The 26,855-nt window shown below is 40.2% G+C and overlaps 2 protein-coding genes across 4 annotated transcripts; one reads left to right on the top strand and one right to left on the bottom strand.

Annotated features, from left to right (window-relative positions):
* Window positions 1-9,635: 9,635 nt before the first annotated feature.
* Window positions 9,636-16,572, bottom strand: dmap1 (DNA methyltransferase 1 associated protein 1). Its single transcript, XM_084723417.1, has 10 exons — window positions 16,119-16,572; window positions 15,811-15,902; window positions 14,475-14,670; window positions 14,146-14,304; window positions 13,852-14,019; window positions 13,436-13,621; window positions 12,987-13,058; window positions 12,186-12,258; window positions 10,799-11,151; window positions 9,636-10,359 (listed from the first exon to the last, which is right to left on the bottom strand). Exons 1-10 carry the CDS (start codon window positions 16,212-16,214, stop codon window positions 10,300-10,302), a joined length of 1,455 nt encoding a protein of 484 aa, XP_084579543.1. The 5' UTR covers window positions 16,215-16,572; the 3' UTR covers window positions 9,636-10,299.
* Window positions 16,573-17,533: 961 nt separating this feature from the next.
* hnrnpm (heterogeneous nuclear ribonucleoprotein M) lies at window positions 17,534-25,862 on the top strand. 3 transcript variants are annotated; one of them, XM_084723420.1, is made up of 16 exons: window positions 17,534-17,772; window positions 18,815-18,996; window positions 20,635-20,687; window positions 21,411-21,418; window positions 21,583-21,676; window positions 21,769-22,014; window positions 22,197-22,350; window positions 22,481-22,530; window positions 22,617-22,674; window positions 22,976-23,092; window positions 23,186-23,251; window positions 23,601-23,669; window positions 23,762-23,863; window positions 23,998-24,581; window positions 24,680-24,731; window positions 25,399-25,862. In XM_084723420.1, the coding sequence occupies exons 1-16, from the start codon at window positions 17,702-17,704 to the stop codon at window positions 25,560-25,562; spliced, it is 2,070 nt and encodes a 689-aa protein (XP_084579546.1). In that variant the 5' UTR covers window positions 17,534-17,701; the 3' UTR covers window positions 25,563-25,862. The 3 variants fall into 3 exon arrangements, with proteins under 3 accessions (XP_084579546.1, XP_084579544.1, XP_084579545.1); XM_084723418.1 differs by lacking the exons at window positions 17,534-17,772; window positions 18,815-18,996 and having other exon boundaries at window positions 19,949-21,418; window positions 23,186-23,246; window positions 23,599-23,669; XM_084723419.1 differs by lacking the exons at window positions 17,534-17,772; window positions 18,815-18,996 and having other exon boundaries at window positions 19,950-21,418; window positions 23,186-23,243; window positions 23,599-23,669.
* Window positions 25,863-26,855: the final 993 nt, after the last annotated feature.

Genomic DNA, 26,855 nt, shown 5'->3' on the forward strand with positions numbered 1-26,855 from the left:
TTGTCGGCCTGATTGTGATGTATAGGCTTTCATTACCATGTCCAGGCCTGTGCCCTTCGCCATGTAGGAAATCCTATTTAGGCCCTAATTTGGGAGCCTCCCCGACCGTCCCGCCTGATAGCAATCACACACAGTAATTGTGTGCTGGGGCAACTGACAAGAGTGGAGGCTCAGACATGGAGAGAGGGAAAGAAAAGAAGGATAGGAGGAGGAGGAGGAGGGAGGAGGTACTGACAATGATATATCTGCATAGTTTGGTACATTATTCAAGTCATCCTCTGCACAATATGCATGTTTTGTGTGTATATGTACTTATTTTAAGCTAGTTTGTTATTTAGAGACACTTACAGTAAAACTGGAGAATTTGATGCGATTTTATAATGGACAATTGGAGGGCTTCCCCCATTTCCTCCCCTCTCTCATTCTACTTCGACAATGCTACATAGCTAATTGGGAGCTAACTCGATAATTATGATTTATGAGACAATCTCCAGTGGGTATCGCACATTCTCCCCTGATTTGACGACAAACATGTAACCACCAGCCCTCTAGCAATCAATATTTGTACATTTTCTGTGTCTAAGTTGTTAACTTTTTTAATATTTCATTAGCTCTCCACACCAACATTTATGCAGATCTGACTCCACTTATAGGCTTGTAGATAATGAATGTCTAATTGACTCATTTAAATACTGTTTGCCTGCAGGAGGGCCTTTGCATTAAATGTTTGATTGCCCTCATATTAACTGTCATTAATCCCCTCTGCTCTTAATAAGGACTTTATGAGGCTTTCTTAAAACTTCTCATCTACCTCACTATTCCCTTTGCATAATTAAGTAGAATATTCAAAAATATGGAAATGAAGGAGCTCTCAGGATTTGACTAATGGTCTTTGTGCCACTGAATTCTAATTATAGGCAAACCTTTGCATTTTCTGGTCTGCATTGGGTCACGGTCCATTAGCTTGGGTCAATGTGGGTCGATACAGTTAACTCTTCTGTTTAATGTCCAACTTGCGCCTGATTTTCACACCACATGCAACATTCAAACCGATTAAAGTTCTTATACCTGTTGTGTTTCCAAGAGGTATGGCATATTCGTGCACCACAGTGTCCTTTAAAGGAAGATGTACGGCACAGAGCGAACTTTTGACAGCCATTACAAACTGTCACTGCGCCAGAGTGGGTGAGAGACACAAACTTGTCTGTGTTTATAGCTTAACTGATCCTCTTATTCCTGCTACTCCTCCAGTCTCTCTGCTCTGCCCTAATCTCTCCGGGGGTCTTACTGGCTCCAGGATGACAAATGGGAAGGAGAGGCCAGCCAAGCGTGGGCTCTGTGGAGAGGCTCAGGCCGGGGGTCTCACTAAGCCCCCTCAGCTCCGCCCTGGATCATCTCTGACATGGCCCGCACTAACCCCAAGGGTGGAGAGGCCACACAGATCACACACACACACGCCCAGGTATGCAACTCCACACATGTACAAACGGAGACACACAACACTGTAAAAATAACTTAAAAAATTGTCAGGCCTCCTTAAAAATTTAACTTGACTGTTTTTGAAAAGCCAAGTTTAGGTAATTTTGTAACGATTCAAATAAATTCACATAATTATTCAGTTATACATAATTAGCTTAAGATATTAAGTTGTACCAACAATTCTTCAGTCACACTGATGGACATTACAAACAAGTTTGATTTCCTTTTACATTTTCTCCATTTGAAAAGTCAGTTCTTCATTTCACATGGAGAATTTACAGCTTCGACTCATCTTGTTGGAGCTACTTTGTTCCAGCATCCAGCAACACAATATTACAAAACTGATTTTAGTGAATTTATTAACATTTAAGGGGGTCATGACTGAATTCAGTTCTAACCTTCATCAAGGTTCACAGTGTTTTCATTACTGTGGAAACAAACAACAATGAATTATCTAAAAGAAGAAATATGATATATATTTAATGAAAAAAAACTACAAATTTTAAGTTAAATTCACTTGGATAAATAAAACTTGTATATTTACTTAAGTTAATGAGAAAAGATTAATTGATTCCACTAAATTCCTGTATGATTTTTTTACCGGAGGTGGGAAGTGATGAGATACAAATACTTTGTTACTGTACTTATGAAAATAAGTATTAAAGTAAAGTAGAAATGTCCTTCAGAGTGATACTTTTTACTTTTATACTTTGAGTACATTTTTCAGTTTTCTTGAGTAAAGACATTGAATCAGTACTTCTACTTTTACCAAAGTCTTTATTTACACAATTTTCTGTACTTCTACTCGAGTAAACAGTGTCTGTGCTTTTGCCACTTCTGTTTTTTACAGTGAAGAAGAGATAAACCTCTGATCAGGACATTGCACCAGATTGATTTGTCTCATAGACACCTCCACCTTATATCACATGTGCACACACACATACACCTACAACTTCTCACACTTCTCAGCTGCTCCAACAATCCAGGGCGCCGGGTATGTCTGAATGTCAGCTCAGAACTGGTGTCACCAGATAAAACCCAGCCAGCTCTATTTTAGAATACACAGTCCGGCTCAATAAGAGCATGTACTAAATGACTGCAATGTAATGAGTGGCTGTGTGGCTGTACTCAGAGCTGTGACTCTGACAGCGCATGAGAATGTAATGCGCTGAAGCCTCCTTCTCTTCCCCCCTTCTCTCGTTCGCTCCATGCTCCTCTGCGCCCCACTGCCTCTCAGCCATGGGATCAGCTGCAGGCGCTAATGAAACGTCAGTCAGGTAATTGAGGCTCTGGTGGTGGCGGGCCAGCCAGGCAAGCAGTCAGCCTGTGTGGGTGATGACACTGGGACGCTAGAAGCTACAGGATCTCAGCAACCCCCTATGAAGCATCACAGGAACTGCTCCAGGACCCAGTGGGGTGGAAAGCATTGCATTTATGCTGACATTTTCCCCATGTCCTCCTGTTTGTGTTAGGAAGAAATTTGAGCGATGAGTAGTCAGGTGTGTACTGCTAAGTTGAGTCGTCAACTCAACCACAGATTGTTAACCAGCCTGGTGAAAGCTGCTGCTGGTGGTGGTGAGGAAAGAGGATGTTCTGCCAGCAGCAGCACTAGTGACGGAGTCAGAGGTTAAAATCCTTTGTTATTGCACCCTAGAGTGATGTTACCATCCCTGCCATCCGCTGACCTGCTCAGCACCCCCAGTGAGTTATGGGTAATGTTTAATTCCCCTGCCGTGACAGCTGTGGATCCGCATGGTAAATTGGATTTTTTTTTCTTTGTTAGAATTGTGCTTGTGCAGGTGAAGAGAGGGACATTCGCAGCACTGGTTTGCTGAGGTAACTCTGTCACATATTGTTCAGAGGCCTCTCTGTCTCACACTGACAAATCAAGTCAAACTGGTTTGTTTGTGAGGGCTGATGGGAGAACAGAGTGGAGCTGATCTGTCCAACCTGATCTTGTTTATAGTCAGCATGCAATCACAGCCCTGACCTGAACAGACCACACTCTGCTCACCCCTCTGTGCCCCACTTTCTTCATCATGTCAACTAAGACAGACAGTAGAATAAAATTACATATATGTGGATACACATGCAACTGAATCCAGTAAATACACCGAGGACATGCTTACATGTGCTGAATACTGTGCAAGCTTTGTGCATTGTCCATCTCTTAACTTAGAGATCTTTCTTCATACATCTGATATCATTAAAGCTGCGCTACTGATTTTTTTAAAGTTCCAGTGTGCAATATTTACAGAGATGTATTATCTATTAATATGGAAGAAATTTAATATAATATTCATCATTATGTTTTCATTAGTGTATAAATGCCTGAACATGTTTTTTTTGTTTTTTTTTCTTTTCACATTAGACTGAGATGTTTACATCTACAGAGGGAGCGGGTCCTCTTCCATGGAGTCTGCCATGTTGCACCACCATGTTTCTACAACAGCCTGGAACGGACAAACCCAACACTGGCCACAGACATGGTTCTATATAGGGCCTTTCACATTATTCACGACTCTTCTGGTAGGTTCTACTTTGCATTTGGAAGGGGTGAGTGAGGCGAAGTGGCTGCAATCTGCAATCTCACCACTACATGCAGCTAAATTCTACATGCCTGTGTTATGTGAAAGGGGTTAACATTTGATAAACCCACAGAGAATTGTTTTGGCTGTACAGTCAGCGGGCTTTTTGATCATTTTGATTTAAACTGATTCAGGGTAAGAAAATATTTTATAATGCTTTGCAACCATATTTAGATAGAATACAAGGCTCTGCTCTAACTCTCTAACTCTAAAAAAGTAACACTTCAAATTTATTCATTCAAATTGTAGATTAAATCAAACAAAGATAAAATCTTTCACTTAAATCTACCTGGTTTGTGTTTTGTACATTCAAGTCTACCTGACTATACAAAGAAATCTCTCCTCCTAAAACGACTTTTTCTATTTCGCCATCATCCTGTCCCGTTCCTTCTTGCCAAGGTAGGACACCTTGAAAGACAACAACAGCTGACCGGAGATGTTCCCGAGAGCAGCCCAGTGCCGGGGAATAGGAAGTCTCGATTTAGTTCCACTCTCTCCGCTCTACTCCACTCCACTCTCTGCTGCCTCCCTGGGGCTTTAATGTGGAGAGTGGACAGTGGGGTTAATGCCTAGCTGTAAGCACTGCTTAGCGCCAGTGATTGGGTTTGTGTTGTAGCAAGCCTTCCCCCACCAGCAAAAAATCCAGTGGAAATGACTTCCACTGTCCAACCCTATGGGCGATGGTGATTTTCCAACCTGCGGTTTCAACTCCCCTCCCCTTTGTTGCAGCTTGGTGTCCCACAGGGCACAGGTGAATTTGATGTGGAACAATGATTAAAAGTTTTCTCCCTCAAGGTGACCTAAATACTGGAGGAGGTGAAAGTCAAAGTGAGACATGGAGATGAGACAGGGGCATGGAGGTGAAAGTCTGTTTTGGACATTTATAATGGCCCATATAGTAAGAGATCCACCCTGAGCTTAGGAAGGTCATTATCCACTGCTTGGTTGCATAAACCACCTTAAGTCTCAAACTTAAGTTTGTCCTTGAATCAAAATATTTCCCTTAGCTAAGGAGTTCACTTAGGAGAGTTGCATAAAGCCTCTTTATCTCCTTTCACTGTTTAGAGTCAGACTTCAATGGCAGTTGTTGTTGTTATAATACAGCACTTGCGCATTCCTATTTCCATGGTTATACTTATACCGTACATTCATGTTCTTTAATGTTACAGGACCGGACAGTATTATTGTCATCCCTTAGACCTCTGCATATGCTAAGTACCAGTTAAGGTTTAATTTAACATCCTAGCTTTATATTTGGTTTTAGCCAGGGTAAAGTTACCGAAGACAGCACAGGGACAAAAGTCACACCATGTTAATTTTGTCCTGCTGTTATTTAATATGCATTTCTTTGCTTACTATATTTTCAAGAAATGTCCAGTCCAGTCCAAATGGGTTTACTAGAGCGTGTCAGGCTGTTTTATCTGAGGGACAGTCTGTAAGAGGAGTTTTATACATTGGACTAATTTCATAAAATTGAGCCATTTAACATGATAGATTGATTTAAGAGTCACATGGATATTTGCTTGGAGGACTAAGTGAAGCATTAATGAGCATTATATGCCAGAAATATTCCAACACTTGTTTTGTGGCTGAATAATTCAACTGTTACTGTTGTCCTACACCTTTGTTTCTTTCATCCCGTCAGAGAGGCGCCAAAGTAATAATGTACAACGTCAGTGTCTAGTCTTATTGCATCGGACTCATTCATCCAAAATTTTAAAAGACAAGTTACACAAACTATTTCACTTTTAATGGTCTGTTATGAGTCACTTAAAATTTCCTGAGGAAAATGTTTGCCTAGGATCCTCTAGCAACACATGAGGGAATAATTAAGTAGCTAAGGGCAAACACTTAGAAATTGAAGGGTTTAAGGAAATCTTTGTCTTTATGCAACTCCAGGAATCCTTAGATGAAAATTTAAGGGAATCCTTAGCCTAAGTGGTTTTATGGAACCGGACACAGACTCTGTCCTTACACTCCTATTGCACCATTTCTGCCTCTTTCCCTTGTAGTAATCAGTGATTGTATGTGACATGATGGGTATAAAGCACTGTGCCACAGCAAGGAGGCATCGACAATCTAATCATTGTCACATCAGCGATTACCTCAAGGCGTGATGTATTTGAACAGGCTTCTATCACATCTGCTATTACCTGCCTCTTCCTGCCTTATGTCCCTCAGTACACATCTTTTCTCTTAACTGTGTGTTCAATCACCACCACCAGCAGCGCCTGCTGGTGCGGCCGAGCGACCCCTCGACAGTGACGTATGCCAGCGATTAGCCTGGATACAGTTCAATTATGATAAACAGCCAGCGCACCTCTTAGGCCGTGATTAAAGCCTCCGCCCGGCCTTGATAAAGAGATCCCATCTCAATGCCATCACAACCACATTATAAGACACTCCGCCACGCTGTTCTGCCTCATGCTTTTCACATCAGTGTTGCAGAACGTACACTGTAGCCTGGATGGAGCTCATGGCAGATGGGGGCTGCTGGGGGTCTTTATCATTCACACATGGCCGGCGATGCATCCCTGCCCACCTATTTTCAATTTAGACTAGTATTTATTAATAACCTCCACTTTCTTGAAGCCCATCTTACAAGATACCTGCCATATAACTTAAGACGGGTTTAGATATTGAGAGATAGGGAGGGAGAAGAGGAGCCCCGGTTTTGATAAATGGATGAGCAGTGATGAAAAGAAGATATCAGAGGAGCATGAAAGGAGCGAGGGGAAGAGAGCAGAGCATTAATCCAACGGCAGGCTGCTGGAGAGAGGGAGCGAGAATGAGAGACAGAGAGAAGAAGGGGGAGAGTAAGGGGAGGAGGAAGCAAAAGAAAGATAGCCTCTCGGCTGTGTTCTGTCAAGGGAGAAATTACACATTTACGGAGGTTTTTTCAAGCAACGACGGGTTCCATAGATCAAACCACTGGATTTATGAGCCAATTTTCAACATGAAATATAGACACTGAGAATCCATTTTACCCATGTTTACTTGCCTTCTCTAACTCTTTTTCTCCCTCTCTCTCAATCAAACAGCCCACAGTATGTGGAGGGGTTTAGTCCTGTAACCTTAGCAGCACTTATTAGAGCCATAAATGAAGATGTTTTGATTGTGGTGATGATGCAGCAGGCATATTCAATGGAGTGTTTTCTCCTGTGACAGCTAAGAAAGAAGGCCTCTGAAGTTAAGAGAGGATTAAGACTTCATCAGATGGTTTAATTATTATCTATTGTCTTGTTTTTGGGGAATTTCTTTTGCAGATATAACGGTCAAACCAACAAAAATCACAGTTGGATTTTAAGTTAAGATCATTCTACAGATGTCCCTAACAACTAATTTTCCTGTCAATGAGACAATATCAATTTGGATTAATTGACTACTCTCAAAAATAAACCGTTAATGTTAGCAGTGCAGGTTAATGTACACATACCTGTGTTGAATGTGGACATACGTTGCTCACTCTGGTCGAGAGGTTTAATGCCAGTTTATTCTGACACAGCCTGCATAGAAACTTATTTTAATTTTCTACATTAAAAAAAACTCCCACTCCCACCTCTCCACTTTGCTGATTTACATCCAGGCATTAGCACCTACCTGCTCAGGATAGTGGTGGACGGCTATTTAAAATCTTGAATGCAACTAATAACTGGTGTTGTACATCGATGAAATATCAGCAGATAGTTTAAGCGACTAGTATTTGTGGTGCAAATTTGAGAGAGAAGTAACACCCAATCGCACACATCCCTAGATCATACATAAAAAAAGGGGGACCATACTTTTACACTTTTAGCCCCAACACTTCCTCCAAAATGCCTCTAAACGCCGCTCCTTTACTGTTAGGTCAGCTGAGCCTCAACTACATTTAAAAAAAAAAAAAACTGTTAAAACCCCACTGCTATAGGCTGGAATTCCATAGTATTTTCTACTTGCTTTATTAAGTGTGAAGCATTTTGCAACTGCTTTTTTGAAAAACGCGATATAAATGAAGCTTATTATTTGTATTGCATGTTTAAACATTCTGTTGCAATGTTGTGCACTTCTATGTATTTCTGTGTGTGTGAACTGTTGAGCTTGCTGTATTTAATTTATTTAATTGTAGAGCAGGGTAGGTCACTGGCATAAACACTCTATGTGGTTGTTTAGGGCCACGACCTGTGACTTTTTGTTTCCCTTGCTCCTCACCGCTGAAAAACTGGGCTGTCAGAGAGAGCAAGAGAGACATCATGAAGCCTAATGTTACTCTACCATTCTGTGGCTTACTCTAATGACTGGAGTCCCTGTTAACAGGGACAAACAGTTAGATCTGTGTTGTATACGGTCGTCTTCTCTGTGAAACATCTTTACTTTCACTGTACATGTGCCGTCTCTCCCTATGGAAGCCCATAGGGAAAACTGACTATACCAAAGGCCAAACGGTCTTGCCACTAAAATGATGAAATTCCAGGCGTGCTCTTCACACTGTACAATGTTAAATCGACTTTAATAACTCAGTATGTTCCCATGGTAGCACAAGTAAGCTAGCAAGCAAATAGCGAGAAGTCAAGCTTGTTCTAATGAAAAATGACTAAACTAAAATTCAACTAAAATGTATAACTAATTTATTATTTTTAAAATTATTGTGGCCATGTTCAGTTTAATTCATTCAATACTAAAACATGACTTTGTTGCAAGTAACTAATTTATTATTTTTAAAATTATTGTGGCCATGTTCAGTTTAATTCATTCAAAACTAAAACATGACTTTGTTGCAAGAAAACATTAGTGGGTAAACACAGTGTGTGTGTTTGTCCGTGTAGAATCTGTTCATTTAATTTTGAAGACAAAATTTTGTTAAGGGTCAAAATCCTGGGGTCGACCCTGTCGTCAAGTATCTGTTTTTGTTTCTAAACTGGATTTTTACTTGCTTAATTAACTGTGAATCACTTTCTAACTGCTGTTTTGAAAAGTGCTATATAAAGAAAGCTTATTATTATTATTATTATTATTATTATTATAATAAGTTTAAACCCTGTTTTGTAATTCAAGAATCATTATAAATGACCACTGGTTTTCTGTTATAGACCAAAAGACTGGATGAGAAACATAAAAAGGTCCCAAGAAATAACAGACTGCAATTTAAATTTTTTTTTTGCAAAATATACCTCTATATAGATACAGGAATACAAACAGTATGCTCAGATCACAGTGCCTCTCCTCTTCTGGGCAAACGTATTCAAAAATTTGCATAGAAATTAATGTCTAAGTAGGCTAAATGACATAATTGACACGCAATTAGCAATATTATGGAGAGGGGACCTAATGAAGTTTCAGTGGCTGTGCCAACCTAAGAATGATCACTGCTTAATTATCATATTAATGAAGTCATTAGTTGTCACTTAACTTAGATGACAGGTAAGGTAAGAATGTCATGATCCTACAATTTCCCCAGCAAATGTGTATTCAACACTAATTACCTCCAAGTTAAGATCTCATCTGAGAAAGAGGGACACATGCTTGAAATGTGAAAGGGAGCGACCACGGCATAGAAAAAAAAAACAATGAGGTTTATTGAATCATTGACTAAAGCATCGTCAAGGTCACCTGAGGACAAACAACACAATCAGCCCCACCAGTCCAACATGAAGCACGGGCGGCAGATGAAACCACCACTGCACTGAGCGGAGAGAGAGCTGTGGTGGGTACTAAAGGCTAACACAAAAACACATTTCCAGTAAACACTATGGCATGATTAGTCTACAAAAAAAAAAAGACCTCAGATGGGTCAAATGAGCATTGGGGCTCGAGATCCTCCCACTCCCAGAGTCTCTTCTTTCATTCCAATTCATTTCAATTACCCAGTCATTCCCACCTTCCTCCCCATGTCCCGATTAGCTCAGCCTGGCAATTTACAGTTGATCTTGCCTCATCTAAGGCTGAGCAATGGTGGAGGCAGGGAGTCGAACAGTAATGGAATGAAATGTCACTCAGTTGTTGCCTTTGTCACAAAGATGCTGGGCAGGCCAGATGGGGAGGGGTTGGAGAGATCTCATTGGTAGGTGAAAAGTTGTGTGTGTATCTGTATGTGTGTGTAATCCATGATGCCTCTACATAAAGGGACAGCAATATGGTGTCCTGCTCTCCTGTGTCCCTCTTGTCCAACCATAAAACTTATGGGCTTCTTCACCACAGTGACTAACACAGACCTTCGTTCTCCACCGTGTACGAGCTGGTGCTCTTCTCCTCCTCCTCAAGGCTTCTTCACCTTTTTCACTGAAGATGAGCTGGATGCCGATTCTCTCCGTTTGCGCTGCAATGTGATATAAGAAACAATCACTTCAGGGTCTGACTGGGATTTCATACTTGTGTTTGTATTCCTAACAGTCGTGACTTATTTATACTCAAAATTGTGATCAGTAATTGGAATTTGCAGCAATTTACAGTCATGTAGCTCCAACCAATACACCTGAAGACACCAACTGTAGGTTTTTTTTTCTCCAAACAGCACAGGCCTTAAAGCTATAATGTGTAGTATTTCTGCATTAAAATGTCTTAAAACACTAGACCTATGTTTTTTTTTTATTTTGTTGAGCTGTGTTCTTGATAATCCAAAATGTATCCAGCTAGTCTCTCAAAGACTTGAGACTTGACTTTGTTCAAAATATTTAACAACAGGTCTGGCTGAGTGTCCTCACCCAGTTGTTTGGTGATGGTTTGAAAGAGTTTGTGTGTAAGCTCTGCAGACTTACTGAGTTGGGGGTAAGCGGTGCTCCTACAACATCAATGATCTGCTCCTTGGCTTCCACTTTGATGTCATCTGCACTGGGCCAGGACTGAGTTTCACCTCCTGGGGTGGAGGCTGTAGTGGTGTTGGTGGCGTTGAGTTCTCCACTCTGTGTTGTGGCGGCTAATCCAGCCCCTGTAATTCCACCACACCCGCCTCCACTGCCGGCCTTCAGTAGGGCCTCATAGCGGTGACGCAGCATCTGTTGTTCGTACTCACAGTTGCTGTGGGCCTGCTTCAGCTCATACAACAGCACAAGGTCGCTACGCAGCTCATTGAACATCTGCACAATCTCCTCTGTGGGCATTGGGTTAAGATCTGGATCCACAGACAAACACAAAGGCACAGATTAATCAAAATGAGATTGAAGCATTTTGATTAAACACAACAAAACTAGTTTACAATTGTGAGTTTACTGGTTTGTCCCCAACTGTTTCATGTGGGGCTTTTGACTCAACAGGCCTTGCTGCTCAGCCCAGCCCATCAGATAAGAAGTATTTAGAATATTTTCAATGTTATACTTTGCTGTCAGACAGCCTTTTACTTTGGCATTACATTTTCTCAACCGTAGTACTTCCATATTCCTTTGCATGAGAGCGCCTGCCTGTGCAGCGCGCCATAGATCAGCTGTTTGAGTCATAGTTACAGCAGTTTATGGAGACAACATAGAACATATACAAGAAAATAAAAATGAGTGATTATGTAAGCAATGACAAAATGCTGTTCGGTGTGGAGACGAGGATAACTTTATGAACAAGACTATAGAGAAGAACTTGTGCAGATAGAGACATGGGGTGGTTTTTCATAATCCTCTTCAGAAAAATGCTCACTGCAAATGCAGAGATGTACCGATCTTGCACACTGAGTGCTGATGTCTATATTCAGTGCAACTAGCCACAGCTGTCTAAAGCCAATATCACTAACTTGTTTGTTTGAACAGCCTGGAAAAACACATGCATGCACCATCTTTGAAATCTTTTGGAGAGTAAAGTTTGATCTCAGTTTTACCTGGAACTTACTGACCCAAACAGCTGATCTGCCTGCCAGTGTCTGCCAGAGCAGCACTAGCAGGCACTGTTATGTGTAGGAGTACAGAAGTACTACAGTTGACAAAATATAGTGCCAAAGTAGAAGACTGTCTGATGGCAAAGTAAAACAGTGAACATTTTCTAAATATGGCATACACTTAAACTGCTATTTTTTTTTCCTTCTGCTGTACTGAAACATGAACAAGACCACTAAATACCTAATTGAGGGGTTTTCTATTGTAAGTCTGTTGCAGAGAAGAGTTCAACATGTAAAACTTTGAAATGTTAGTGGATTGCCAATTTTAATTCACACTTCACACGTACCAACTCCTTGCTCCATCAGGATCTGCTCAATGGCCTTGATCTTCTTCTGGCCTACCGAGCTTGGCAGTTTCATCTGAATCACACACAAACACACAGAGAGACACACACGCCAGCACACACAAGGATGTGATTTAAGGTGCCGGATATATTAGGATAAACAGCTCCACCTCAGGGCTTTTAATTCGTATGAAATGCACTTCAGCGAGCCAGATCAAAATGTCTTTATCCACTGAACTCTGTCTGACTGATTAGCTAGAGGGCTACTCCACTCCTTTAGCCGTACTAATGCATTTTCCATAGAGAGCAGCAGCTCCTCATCAGTCTTGAAGATGAATAAGAGTCCCCTTGCTAGGTTTTACAGATATTAGCTAGTGACTAACAGAATTAATCATCTCACTGCTAATGAGAGATAGCTGGGCTCAAGTCAGACATTCTGTTTTCTCACATACATCAACTGAGGGTCAAGCTTCACTAAAATTGTTTTGATATTAATAGTGGTTCAAACAAAACTTTAAACTTTAAATTCAAGTTCAGAGAGTTCAAATGCAATGTTTTTAAATCAATTCCAACTATACATATCAGAATAAATATAAGTGCATTATAAATACAGAGAAATACGAGAAAGTCATACAGAGCACTGGGATTATTTCTGACCACTTCAGGTTCAGGTTTGTTCTTTGGCTCTAAAATACCAATGATGAACACGAAACACCAATCTGAACCTAAGTTTTACGTTGAACTTGTGTTTCAGAAAACTCTTTTTGTACTTTTAATACCTCAATAGGATCTATCTGTACTCACCCTCTGACTGCGGAGTGTGACTCCCGCTGATTTGAAGTCAGGGAACTTGATGCCTGCTGTCTCCGGCACAGCCTAAAAGAAGAAATACCTCATGAGAGACAAGATATGAACCCCTTCTGTACTTTGGACAGACTCAACACATAAAAATATTTTAATAGTCATTAGCTGTTAAATCAGGCCTTGTGAGTCACAAACCAAGACAGAAGAGCCACCTCAGTTTATTTCAGAGACAGCTGTTCAACCAAAAATAACTGGAAATATTAAGACTGAGATGAATCTTCATTATTTCAGTATACAATGGTACTGAATACAGCTGTGCCATCTCAATGATGAAAAAAAAATTGAAGGTTTTTTTTTGCTTCTAATGATGCTTTAACTTGCTGGTAAATGTTTCAAAGGCAGGAATGGTTGGCTCATACTTTGCTCATTTGTATGCATACATATCATACCGGTTTTTCTGTTTCTCTTTTTTGTGGGAGCTTCTTCTTGGAAACCCTCTTTTCAGCTCGCCTTAACTCTGTGGTCGTGTCAGCTGCTTTAATGAGTTTCTGCAGATCCTGAGCCTTCTTCTCACGCTCTTTCTTTCTGGTCTCAATCTTCCTTAGCTCCTGAATAAGATATTCCTCTTCTGCCACCTGCAGGAAAAACAAGAGAAGTGCGATCTTAATATCTAAAAGGCTGGAAGCATCTCATAAGCTTTGGCAAATATTATTAGATTTTTTTCCCCCCACAAAACGTACTACTGCATTAAACACCGCAGTTATAATTGGTTAGTGCTTGGCATTATGACAGCTTAACAGTATGTTATGAGCACTTAACAGTAGCATAAGAATCTAAATCCAAATGATATCACAAAGTCACTAACTTGTTCAGGAGTACGATTAAAGAGCTTCTCCAGTTGTTCTTTACGACGCCTTTCGTGGCCAGCATCAAAGATGTAGATCTTGGGCTCAGTTCCTGATGCTGCGCGGACCTTAGTCAGCTTACCACAAATACTATAATACCGTTCTTTCAAGTCCTCCACAGAACGTTTCTGAAAAGCATACATGGAAGAATGTTACTACAAACATGTGCTTTGATTTACAGCATGATGATTTTTGCTGTATATCCTCACTGAAAGGAAATGTGAGTAGCTGTAGATGAGTGACTAGGCGATTACCCTGTATTGCTGGTGGTCGTAACGGTCATGGACAACTATAAAGCGCAGGTCAAAGCGCTTGCACAAGTCAAACAGGTGGTCTGTCTCTGCTTTAGTCCAGCCATCATCATGGAGATGCACCTGATACTCCTGTTCCGAGTACACTGGTACCTGCACTGTCTGTAAAGGCAGAGAGGACGACAGGGAGAATATCGCGAATCACCATCAGTAACTCAAAACAGTAAATCAGTGTACACATTTGAAAAGGAGGAAATGACAATAGCTGTAGTTAGCTGTAAAATCTTTTGCACAAGTGATTAAACTAAAGAGGAGACAGTAGTCATCCCTACCTTATTGAAGCGGGCAAAAGGGTAGTCCTTGCCTTCTTCGGCCACACGTCTCCAGTGGTGGAATATAGCCCCATCCCTGCGAGCTGGATTGGTGAAGGGCATCCACTTCCAGGGACGCACTTTTTTACAGCCCAGTTTAGCTTTGACTGTTCTGTAGCCTTGAGTAGTATCACTGGGCAGCAAAGGAGGTGCATCTCTGTGGATTTGAAAATTAGTCTTTGTTAAAGCAAGGGTACAACATTCGTAGAAAATCTGTTTAATTTGAGTGTAATCTAACCAGCTCAATTAACATATTCAGCACTAATGGTTGACCAACATGGGTTTTTCAGTAGGCGATGCCAATATTTAGACAGCAGGGCAGCCAATTAACGATATATAAAGACGATATCAAAACAAGAAAAGTCGTGTTTAAGTCCAGTATTTTATGCACATAACAATCTAATTTACATGTAGGGCTGCTAAATGTGACAGGTATTTAAGCGAGAACAGGATGCAATATGTCAGAAGCGCCATCACTCAACTGCAATATTCTGCACATTATAAAATGATAAATTTAATGCTAACCAGTAACAGGTTTAGATTAGATTTGCTATCATTTGGGATAGGAAAAATGTAGGAAGCAAATATGTCTAAGCTAAAAGATGTTATTTTTCTTTTATAACTAATCACTAGATGTTTATTCCTACTGTTGTCGAAGAAGCTTAGTACTTCTTTCTACAATCACTGGGTAAGTGTTTGTTACAGCTTTCTAAACAACAACAAAAAAAAGGTTCAGCGTCCAAATTCTATAGAGTGACAGCCTTTCATCAAGAGGATAACTGACATATAACCTTTGTGAACACTCAGCTGACATTGCAGCTTATATTCGGTATATATACCAGCAATTCATTATTAAGCACTGACACTAGCAGTTTTTTTTTTCTTTTTTTTTGAGTGTTTTGGTTTGTTCTGACTCTTTCCTCTGTTTAAGAGGTTTGTTAAAAATATTCAGCTCTGTTTCCTCTGCTAATATTGATGACACAGACAAAGCTCCTTTCTCTGTATCTTCATACACCAATGCATTAATAAACACTGGGGAAAAAATGGATGGTAGAAAATTAAGAGAAGACAGTGCTGAGTCGCGTTATTTCAGTAAATGTGTTAAGTAGGATACGTGGGAGTTACAGTACAGCGTTCAAAACTAACTTTTTCACCATCTTCATTCATACTGACAAAGCTGCCCGCAGATGTGTCACATCAGCCCATGCCTGTTATCTCTATCTCTTATTACACATAGGACATGAATCTAAATTCAATGCACTGATTTAAGAACTCAAACTCAAAACAAACAACATACTTCTTATCTGAATAGAGCAGAGCATAGACCTCTCTGTGCATTCCCTCTGGTCTCTTGAAGGTCAGCGTTTCTGTTGTCTTCTTGGTTTTTTTCTGAGACCGGAAACGGAGAAAATGATTGTTTATCTTGAAGAAGATGGCACAGAGTAGTAACATAATCTTGACATTTCATTTGTTTGTTGTGGGAATGGCATGGTTTTGTGTTTTTGAGTCTCTGTGTGTAACTCTTTGAATTGGGGAAGATTAACGATAGTAGTAACTTAATACTGGTACAGTCATTATTATGAGTCTCTTATGAGCATCTCTCACCTTGTCTGAGTTGATGAGATCTTTCTTGCTGATGGGACCGTCATTTTCTCCTCCAGCCAACTCCAGAATATCCCTGACATCAGCACCAGTAGCCATGACTCTATATGTTGTTAATTACCACTTCTTACAACCTGTCAAACGTGGATACTGTTCATTCATTCACGGGCACTCATTCAGTAACGCGGTACCGTCCAGCGAATACGCTCTTAGCTAAGTGCTAAGGCTAACGTTGTCATTTCTAAGCTAACTGTCATGTAAACTTTACACAGAGCCGCAAACAGTCAAGTAACGATTTTATAAGATTTGTTTTCGTAATATTACAATGAGCAATTCTCATATATGTGAAGCTATAGAGAGCGTTTATAACAATATCTAGAATCTATTGTTAACCCTACGTGAGTAGCTAGCCACCGATACCGACACTTCCGTCCCCGTTTATGTCGTTGTGAGTCTACTGCGCTCCTCAATTCACTGTCGCCCCCGTGAGGCCTGGCGGTGCACTGCGGATTTTATTTTTTTCAAATAACGCAGCCCCAAAATAATCAGAAAAACTTTAGACAGTTAGAGCAACTCTTTTGCACAGGAAGTTAAGGGAACTTATGCTTGTTTATGAACTAGTGGCCTTCAGGCAAAACAAGTTGTGTCCCTGGTTTACATAATGTTAAGACTGTTTTAAAAAAATGAGCCAAAGTGATTGAGAAAAGCTTTAAATAATTAGCTATTATTTTGTAGTTGTTCATCATGAAGACGTGTGAATCATTAGTTGGCTAAAATATGAAAATAAAAGATTTACAAGTGAAAAAGAATAATGAAGAATAAAATAATAAAATATAATGATAAAGAAATATGACAAAGAAATAAAGGCAAATACAATATCAATACAATTGAAAACATAGAATTATAAAGAAATTCAGATATTTGATATTGTACATCAAAAGTTTTAAAAATTTTGTGAAAAAATATTTTCAGTTAAACTAAAACTGAACATCTTAAAACAAGAAACACTAAACTAAAATGAGCAAACCTGCACTGGAACCTAACTGAAACTGAACTGAATTGAAAATAAAAATTAATACGAAATAAAAATGAAAATCATGAAAAATACATCTGTTTGTTACTTTTGAGCTTTGACTGCTAGAAAGCTACAAACATAAACAAAAATATGTTCAAAGTCTCATAATCTTGCCCTTAAATTGATTGTGTATTGGGTGATATTTATTATTACATACTACATAGTGATGTATGAAAACTAAATCGTAATTTCCAGTCAACAATAATAGCGTAACAGTTGTAACATTGTTCAATTTTTTTTAAAGCATCCCGGGCACTTTAATTTGAAAATCCTTATAGTGCCCTGACGTCCTTTACTTTGTAAAGTACAGACCGGATGTAAACCTAGTTTAAAAATTTCCAGCAGACTCCTCTCCGCCATTTTCATCAGCTAGTGTCGCAGAGGTGGTCGGCGTAGCAAAGAATTGTTTCATCCAAAGTTGACCTTTGAATGCGCTTGATTCGTTAATTTAAAAGAGAATACTCTGCGACAACACTGTTTGATTTAGCCAGAAACTAAACCACGCAACAAGATGTCCGGCGAGCAGACTGAAAATACTTCAGAGAAAGTAGGCCAGCAGCCGCAGCCGCAGCAGCAGCAGGGGTAAGTCCATTCATCAAGGTTCCTTTGTTAGCTCTGACTAGCTAACGGCTAACTATTCAGTTAGCGAAAGTGCTTGTGCTCATGACGGGAATGTTGTACTTCGACCAGAAAAAAAAATCATTCAGTGCATCCTGGTGAGGCAGTTGTATATTAACGCGCTCAAAGAGTTTAAATTTCGTCACCCTATGCGTTTATTTAACGTTAGGTGGCGTGTGTGGGGCCCGTCTACTTAATGGGAGAGGCCGTCCATTTTACGTAACTGAAATTAACTTCGCGTTGGGAGCTCTCTTATCTACTATATCAGTGCTTAATAACTTAGTGGTTTTTTGTTCGTTTGTATTAGATGCCAATTTGTTTAGTGTTTGCAATAGTTAAAAAGCTTATTTTAATAATGGAATACAGGCCTGGTATGTCCGAAGAGAGGCCTTGCCATGCGACTCAAGCAGTTACTATTGTCTTCATGGCAATCCATTGCTGTGATTGTACCGAAACTCTCATCAGTTTTACTAGTAACAATAAGTGTAGTTTTTATAATTTAAAATGCATTTTTTTCCCGTTAACAGTAAAATCTGTTAAACCCTCTAAGATTATTGTATTACTGGGTTGAGTTACAGTCCTTCGGAAGGAGTAAGTGCTAATGACCAGACACAGTGTCTAAACTGTAAATCCAAATATTTTTAAATCGTAGTCTTATAAAGTGCAATAATTTTTAAGAACAAGCTATGTTACCACATACCAGTATAAATTAAGCATTGTGGTGCTATAGAGATGCTCATACGAGTCATATTCTCTAGATGCAAGGGAACATGTTTGTTTTTACTAAATCTGTGAAAACAATTGTATAAGATTTCTGTATATTGTTTAGGCCTACCAGACACAAGTAAAAATGGTGTGCCTTGTGTTATGTTTTAATTCAAATCAAATGGTTGTAATATGAACTAACAATTGTGTCTGCAGTAATTTTACACTTATGTCTTCAGACTCTACCTTTTAACTTTGGACTCGCATATAAAAGTGTGTATGTATGTGTTCTTTAACACAGAGAAGTGAACGGGAAACCCAAGCATGAGTCCAATTCGAGCAGGAAGGAGAGGCCCCAGAAGAGAGGTGGAGGCGGGCGCTACGAACCCTATGGAAACGTGAACAAAAGATACCGTGTCTTTGTCAGCAACATCCCATATGATGTGAAATGGCAAGCCCTGAAAGACCTGATGAAAGAAAAAGGTAAGGTATTTGGATAATGGATCGGCTCAGTCACTTTTGGACAAAGCTGCAGCATCCAGGGTCATTTTGTTTGACCACTGCAGCTTTGAAGAGTTTTATGGGAATTTGTACAAGGACTTCAGTCGTACAAAGTTCCTTGAGATCTCGTGGAAATTATTTGGAACAAAGGTTTTGGATGAGGTCCCTCTTATTTGTCTGTCAACCAAGGAGTTGCTGCAGAATTGCACAAGTGCTGTGAACCTGGATGTTAGAGGGAACATTTTTTCTTCACAGAGATTTAAAAATCCTTTTGTGTTTTTTGTGAAGTGGAGGTTGTATACGTGTAAAGCCGGTCCATTAATGTGAAAATCCAATGGCTTGGGCTTATGAGTGGATATGTTTCCTCAAGAAATACATGAAAAAATATACAGTAAACAGTTGTATTGTAACTATTTTGCTTAGAAATGAGGAACAACTTTCTCTCAGTTGCAAGGTGTAATTATTGGGAAAAACCTGTGCTCTCATGACCTACAAATCAGTAAAACGTTTGGAGACGTGACAAATGAAATTATTTGTGATGCAGCAACTTTGAATTTAAGTAGGGATTCGCTTAAATTTCCCTTCAATGTACAATATGGATGTTCATGTGTTGTTATGTGAAAGTATTTATGGGGTATTGAGAGATATATCTATCATAAGAAATGCACTAACTTGGCATTTACTTGAAGTTAACGCATGTGTTAAAGGTATAATCCTTTTTTTAGAAGGAGTGCCTGGTATTCGATTTATGACAAATGACTGTGGAGTTAAATTGCATTTTCTTTTTTAGGTGTGACCTTGACAAGCAAATGTTTTCTCAGCAGATCTCCATGTTGTGCCAAACACAGCTATGCGTTGGGGATTTCTTTGGGGTACAGGTCTACAAAATGAAGCAGCTTCTTACGCACTGTCCTTGTCTCTAGAGGTTTGGTCATTTGTCATTTGTCCATTCGTTGAACAGACATGTGATCTGGAACGAAGGCGTGGCTGTGGTCGACGCTGAATCAAAATTCTGATATTGTGCGTTTTAAGGAACAGGGCCACTTCAAGAACATGTTTGCAGTTAGAGAAGTTTCTTTCCCATAAGAGTTTGCCGACATTAAGATAATGGTTAGTTTTCTAGCTGTAGGGTTTCTCTTAGGCTCCGCTGATGGACGAATGTATTGATGCATTAGCCTGAGGTTTAAAATGGCAACATTTGACGAAGTATGGACAGGTTTTAACGAAGAAGTGGGCTGAGGCATTGGACGGGTTTTGCCTACTTGAAATTATTTGGTTAATTATCTCCAGGTAGAAGGTGGTGTTCACGGGATTATATCCAAATAGGAAGGCTGATGGCCATTTCAATAGTTGTTGTCCTCAGTCTATTGCTTTTGGTGCTTCGGGAGAAATCCAACAAGGACAGGCTAAGAAGTCTTTACTCTTTTAAAAATACCCAAGCTTGCTTTTTGTAGACCTGTACCATATTGTGCTGCTGCTGAGGTGCTGGGGGGAGGCTCAGGACTGGCAGTCTGAGCTCACTGTCACCGGCCGCCCTACTTGTGTTTCTGCTCTAAACCCCAATTGTTCTCTCGGCTTCTCTCCCCTTGGTGTGTGTCGTCTCTGGAATCTGATTTGTAGTGGGTGAGGTAACGTACGTGGAACACTTAATGGACGCAGAAGGCAAATCGAGGGTAAGTGCAAATACATACAAATAAAAAAAAATATGAATAATCCTAGACAAACCTGTGTTTGTCAGCTTTGGTTTCTTTATTTTAATTGTTGGGATTTGTTCAGACTCAGAAAGCTGGTGGAGTGTGTGAGATGGTGACATGCTGGAGGCGTGTTTTATTTGGTGTCGTCTGTGGCACTGACTGGAGGTCATCCAGAGGGTTGATGCTCTTATAACAGGACTTCAGCTTTCTTTGTAGCCAATCATGCGGGATTGCAGTAGCTGACAATGTCCCTTTGGTTGCTGGAGTTGCTCCTCTTGAACTAAAGGGGTCTAGTCTGCAAGAGGTTGTTAGAAGGCTGTTAGATGGTTGTTAAATACAACTCATTCAAGTGCTTTATTGGAAAAGTTACCTCCCAATATCTTAGTAGTGGGGAATCCTGACTCACTGTGGATTTTCTGCCCTTTGGATGTTGGAAAAATACTCTCTAATATTCACCAGACTTGCCTGCATTGTGATAGTGACTGGAAAAATGTGTTAACATTGTAATTTTATTTGGAAGCAAAGAGTTGTGGCCAAGACTTTAGGCTTGTGTGATGTTGAACTTTTTATTATGCATGACATATTCTATTTTTGCTTAAATTTTGTCAGTTAAGACACCTGTTATAACCACTGCTTTTACTAATTTGAATTATTCTCTACTCCTCTTGGTGCGGCCTGTTCTGATGTCTTCAATCAACGAAGGGTTGTGCGTAAGTAATCACTGTCCATGTTATTATTTCCAAATGTTGTGCTTCTTAGACTGACAAAACAGAAATGTTGCAGTCTTGATCAAGTTAACCAAGTGGAAAAGCTCATCATCAAATATCTTTGTTTATTGATTGCGCTCACCTGATATACTGTATATTTCTGTCAGTGTTGTTGAGTTTAGGACTGAGGAACTAATGAAGAAAGCAGTGGAGAAGGTCAACAAGCACAACTTCAATGGACGACCCCTGAAAGTGAAAGAGGTAGGCCACTGCAAGAACAACAAAGATTATGCAAAGAGAGCAAAATGTCAGTTGTGGATTTACCTGAGCCATATTTTCATGCTTTTTGTTAGGACCCTGATGGTGTGATTGCTCAGAGAGAAATCAACAAGGGTCAGGGTGGAGGCCCTCCTGGGGGTCATGGCGGAATGGGAGGAATGGGTGGAATGGATCGTATGAACATGGATCGAATGGGCCCTGGACCAAACGGCCCCATGGTCAACATTCCTCCAAGTCTGATGAACAACCCCAACATCCCCAACGAGATCATCCATGGTCTGCAGGCTGGCAGGATTGGCAGCACTGTTTTTGTGGCTAATGTAAGGCTTCCAGAGTTTTCCCATAGTTTGTTTTTTAAACCCCATTATTGAATTAAGTGATATGAAAAGCGAGGCAGCAAATACATTTGGGAGACTGTAGCCAGTAAATGAATGGCATTTTTACATTATAAGTTTAGTCTGGCTGTTGTGACTTTTTCTTAAATTTTTTGTTGTGCCTACAGCTTGACTACAAAGTGGGCTGGAAGAAGCTGAAGGAGGTATTCAGCATGGCTGGCATGGTGGTGAGGGCTGACATTCTGGAGGACAAAGATGGGAAAAGCAGAGGCATGGGCACAGTCACATTTGATATGCCCCTTGAAGCAGTCCAAGCTGTCTGTATCCTTTTGTAAAATGTTGGCTTTGATTTGAACAGCTTACCTTCTTAAGTGTGTGCATAGACTGTTAATTCAGTAAACTGTCATTGTTTACAAATGTCTCTGGTACACTTTCCTTAATGATTTCACAGCTATGTTCAATGGGCAGCTGTTATTCAACAGAGTCATGCACGTCAAACTGGTATGTTGCTTAAACCTCATTTCACATTGTATTACAATATGATTGGACAGCATGGTTTGAATGCTTTTTTGTGTCCCCCCCCACAGGATGAGAAATCAATGCCCAAAGACTTTGGACCTCCTGACAGAGCTGCTTCTCTTCCTCGTAAGTGTATACTAAACTTTTTAATTGGGGTATGGAATTAATAACACTAAGAGATTTACTCCTTGGGTATCGAAATTTGGTATCTAATAACCTGGCATTTTTCAACACTTGATAGTATTGAAGCAATTCAGTCAGTAACAAAAGTATAAGTAAGTTTGGTATCCAGCCCTACATCCACCAGAACTACATCTGTGAACTACATTCTTTTGATTTCTGACGAAAGAATAGAAATGCAGTAGATTTGACCAGTTCCTGTGTAGACTGTGTGTGTCTTAATTCTGTACCCATTTTCTCCGCCTAGGTGGTCTGAGTGGTGTTGGTTTGGGACTGGGACCTGGTGGCCAGCCCATTGATGCTACCCAGCTCAACAGAGGAGGAGGAGGAGGAGGAGGAGGAATGGGAAACATGGGCCCTGGAGGTAACGAAGTCTGCTGTTAATTTTTGGTTAACACTTGAATGAAAGGTACCATTGAAACCTTTGGCTTATCATCATCACTCTTCTCACTTGTAGGAATGGATGGAATGGGCTTCGGCAACATGGGAGGACGTATGGGAGGAGGAGGAGGAGGAGGAGGAGGTACGTGCAGAAGATGTTCAAGTGGCTGCGGCCCTTTCTGCGTTTACTTCAAAGGCTGCATTTACTGTTAAAGCAAACTGAACACCTCCACAAATTATTGCATTGAAAAATTTTCAGCAATCCCATTTAAGTCTTTAAAATAATGTTACTTATGTTACATTTGCAGGAGGTTTTTAGCTCCATTACAAACTTCAAATGAGAAAGCACAGCATACTGGAATTTGTATAAATCATCAGTTTTACGTAGCCTATTCAACTCGCGTATCATAAAGGTGTCATATTTAAATACGCAGTCTGTCCATCTCTACTTGTGTCTTCTGACATTAAGACTTTCTTCTTCTCTGTTTTAGGAATGGACAACTTTGGAGGAATGAACAACATGGATCGTTTTGGTTCCTCAGGAATGGGAAGAATGAACGGTGAGGAGATGTTTTGTGACATGTTAAGCAAGCGTGGAACACTTTCACGTTTTGCGAGACATTTCTAATGGTTTCATCTCTTGCATTGTCAGAGATGGACCGTGGGATTGGTGGTGCTTTTGACAGGGAGTTTGGGCGAAATGAAATGGGAATGTCTCGCAATAATTTTGGAGACTCGTTTGAAAGAGGAATGGGTTAGTATTTTCAGGATTTTGTTTGAATTCCTGTGATAACCCCTCTAATGAGCCTCATCAGATGTAATGCTCATTACCGCTTAAGCAGTTGATGTGACTTCTCCGTTATTTTTCTTTGTTTAATCTTTTAACAGGAAACTCCCTGGGTATGGATCGCATGAGCTCTGGAATGGACCGTCTGGGAGCAAGCATGGATCGCATGTCAGGGATGGAGCGGATGGGAATGGACAGGATGGACCGCGTGTCTGACCTGGACAGGCTGGGTTCCGGGTTCGACCGGATGGGCTCGGGGTTGGAACGGCTCGGGCCCAGTATGGACAGGCTTGGACCTGGCCTGGACCGTATGAGCTCCAGCATGGACCGCCTCGGCCCGTCTGGCTTCGACCGCTTAGGCCCGTCTGGTTTGGATCGCATGGGTTCTAGCCTGGACTTTGGCTCCCCGATGGGTATGGATCGCATGGGCAACACCGGGCTCGACAGAATGGGCAGCAGCTTCGATCGCATGGGGTCCACTGGAGGACTTGACCGCTTCTCCTCAGGTGGCCTCGACCGCATGAGCTCTGGGATGGACCGGATGGGATCTGGAGGTGTTGGTGGTCAGTTTGATCGCTCTGCTGACTTGGATCGTGGATTTGGTGGCAATTCCTTTGGAGGAGCTGGAGGGCCTGGAACCGGGGGAGGCAATATCAGAAAGGGTTGCCAGATCTTTGTCAGAAATGTAAGTGTTTATCAGACAGGGTAGTTGGGTGTGATTCATTTGATCAGTAGCTTTTCATATATGATTATAATTAATTTTTTATGTATTTTATTTTTCAGCTGCCATTTGATTTCACCTGGAAGATGCTGAAGGATACCTTTAACACATGCGGTAAGAGTAGTCGCTGCCATGCACCATTATTTGCAAATCCTTATTTTTACCTATATTCATTTGAATATAGTAAGGACAAGATAGTTGATGTTCAAACTGATAAACTTTGTTTTTGTAAATGTACTCATTCTAAATTAATTTGAGAGGGGTAATACATCACCTTTTCTTTTAACAACACTCCGTAAGCATTGGGGAACTGAGGACACTAATCATCAGAGTTTTGTAAGGAAAATTCATCCAACTATTCAATGTACAATTCAAATTGCTCAACTGTCCAGGGTCTCCATTGTTCTATTGTGTGTGTCATAAAGCGTCACACACTTTGAGTGTGAGACAGGTCTGGGCTACAAGCAGGACAACATAGTACCCGCACTCTTGAACTATGAAGAATGTGACCTGGCCCTTTGCCAATTATTTGCTGAAATTAGTAGGGATGTCCCTGAAAAAGATGTCTGGATGCTCTATGTTACTCCAAAACCTGTATGTACCTTTGAGCATCAGTTGTGCCCTCACAGATGTGCAAGTTATCCATGGCATAGGCACTAACCACACCCCCATACCATCACAGATGAGCTTGGGGTTTGTAGTTTGTAAATAGAAAATGAGCAGTTATTGTTGCTATTTAATATCAACATGATTTTTAACATTGTTTGCTTTTCTCCTGCAGGCATGGTTCAGTATGCTGACATTAAGATGGAGAACGGCAAGTCCAAGGGCTGTGGTGTGGTTCGCTTTGACAACCCTGAAACTGCTGAGCGCGTCTGCCGGACCATGAACGGCTATCGGCTGAACGGAAGAGAAATTGATGTTAGGATTGATAGAAATGCATAAATTATTTATCCACTTAACATCTGACATTTCATTCAGTTTCTAATGTCTAAACACTCTGTATCATCTGACTTGCCCTTCAACCATATTCATATTATTCATATTCAGTTGGTTTGTTAGATATTTGTAACAGTGAAAATGTTATTTTAGTTAGAAATTTGTATCGGTGAAAGTGTTTTAGTTTTTGCTTAAACTTTACTTTTTTTTAGAGACCAAATTTTTAAACTTTTTTTTTCTGTCATGCTTCACTTGTCATTGCCTTTGTTCTATAAGGTGTTTTGATAAATGAACCTCAATATTTGACTTTTGACTTTTGTATTATTGCATTGCTCGTCAATTTAGCAGACTAGCAGTGAACAGTCGAGATCGTAACTTTATAGATTTCTTGTGGTTGACATAAGCCAAATTGGTCTGTGTTGACATTAAGACATAAGAGTAATCTGTTGGGTGCGATCTCACATCTATTCAATCGGTCTGTCTGTGAATCATTTAATAAATTATTTAATCAATTCATGTATTAATTATTTAAACAAAGCAATAGGAAGGAATGCAATCCATGCAATTAACAGAAAAGTATTTCCAGTATTTCCATCTACATTCAATTTGATATGAAAAGGAAACTGCCTGTTTCCACAGACCAATTGATTCAGATGGATAGTAGACCACCTCAGAGTGTCACACATGCAATATCAGAAGTCTGATGTAAATTTTCAAAATTAAAGCCCTAACAAAAGTCCAATATTTTTTATATTACCGTCTAAATTCAGATTGATATTTAAAAAAAAAGAAACTAGCTGTTTCCACAGACAAACTTGAGAGAAGAATGATAGTACACCACCTCAGAGTGTCTCTCACAGTTTCATTCCACAAGATGTGTATGTCACTTGGTTAGTTGTTAGGAAACTGGCACTAATGTGCATTCACTCGAACAAGTTACCATTTCCTACTTCAGCTCAGGAACATTAAACTATCCCTCGTCAGTCTGAGGATGGCAAATCTGTCTATGATTTTATCTTTATCCAATCTGTCAGAAAATGTAACAATTATTTCATGAAAAATACAAAAAGGAAACATCTCATAAATGAATAAAAAATTACAGGTGTGTAAAGTTTCTAGAGTAATCCAAGATTCAGGTGCAGAGAGACAGGACACAATGTAAAATGCAAAAGATAACTTCTTTACTGAAGAGGCGAGCAGTCATGCACACAATATCAATCGAAGTGAGTGAACGAATCCATGTAGGAAGAATAAATACGATCAGAAAAAGAAAAACGAATATACCGAAAACGAAGACAG

Source organism: Lutjanus erythropterus, chromosome 7 (assembly GCF_056507025.1).
Source record: "Lutjanus erythropterus isolate fLutEry1 chromosome 7, fLutEry1.hap2, whole genome shotgun sequence".
Classification (NCBI taxonomy): domain Eukaryota; kingdom Metazoa; phylum Chordata; class Actinopteri; order Lutjaniformes; family Lutjanidae; genus Lutjanus; species Lutjanus erythropterus.

What these genes read in the sequence shown, in the direction of transcription:
- dmap1 (XM_084723417.1), bottom strand. Translation starts at nt 16,214, where the DNA reads ATGGCTACTGGTGCTGATGTCAGGGATATTCTGGAGTTGGCTGGAGGA. An exon ending in ACGACCACCAGCAATACAGG is followed by an intron (nt 14,020 to 14,145) that starts GTAATCGCCTAG and finishes TATGCTTTTCAG; the next exon opens with AAACGTTCTGTGGAGGACTT. An exon ending in AAAGAGAAACAGAAAAACCG is followed by an intron (nt 13,059 to 13,435) that starts GTATGATATGTA and finishes TTCTTCTTTTAG; the next exon opens with GCTGTGCCGGAGACAGCAGG.
- hnrnpm (XM_084723420.1), top strand. Translation starts at nt 17,702, where the DNA reads ATGTCCGGCGAGCAGACTGAAAATACTTCAGAGAAAGTAGGCCAGCAG. An exon ending in AGGAGGAGGAGGAGGAGGAG is followed by an intron (nt 23,252 to 23,600) that starts GTACGTGCAGAA and finishes TCTCTGTTTTAG; the next exon opens with GAATGGACAACTTTGGAGGA. An exon ending in CTCGTTTGAAAGAGGAATGG is followed by an intron (nt 23,864 to 23,997) that starts GTTAGTATTTTC and finishes ATCTTTTAACAG; the next exon opens with GAAACTCCCTGGGTATGGAT.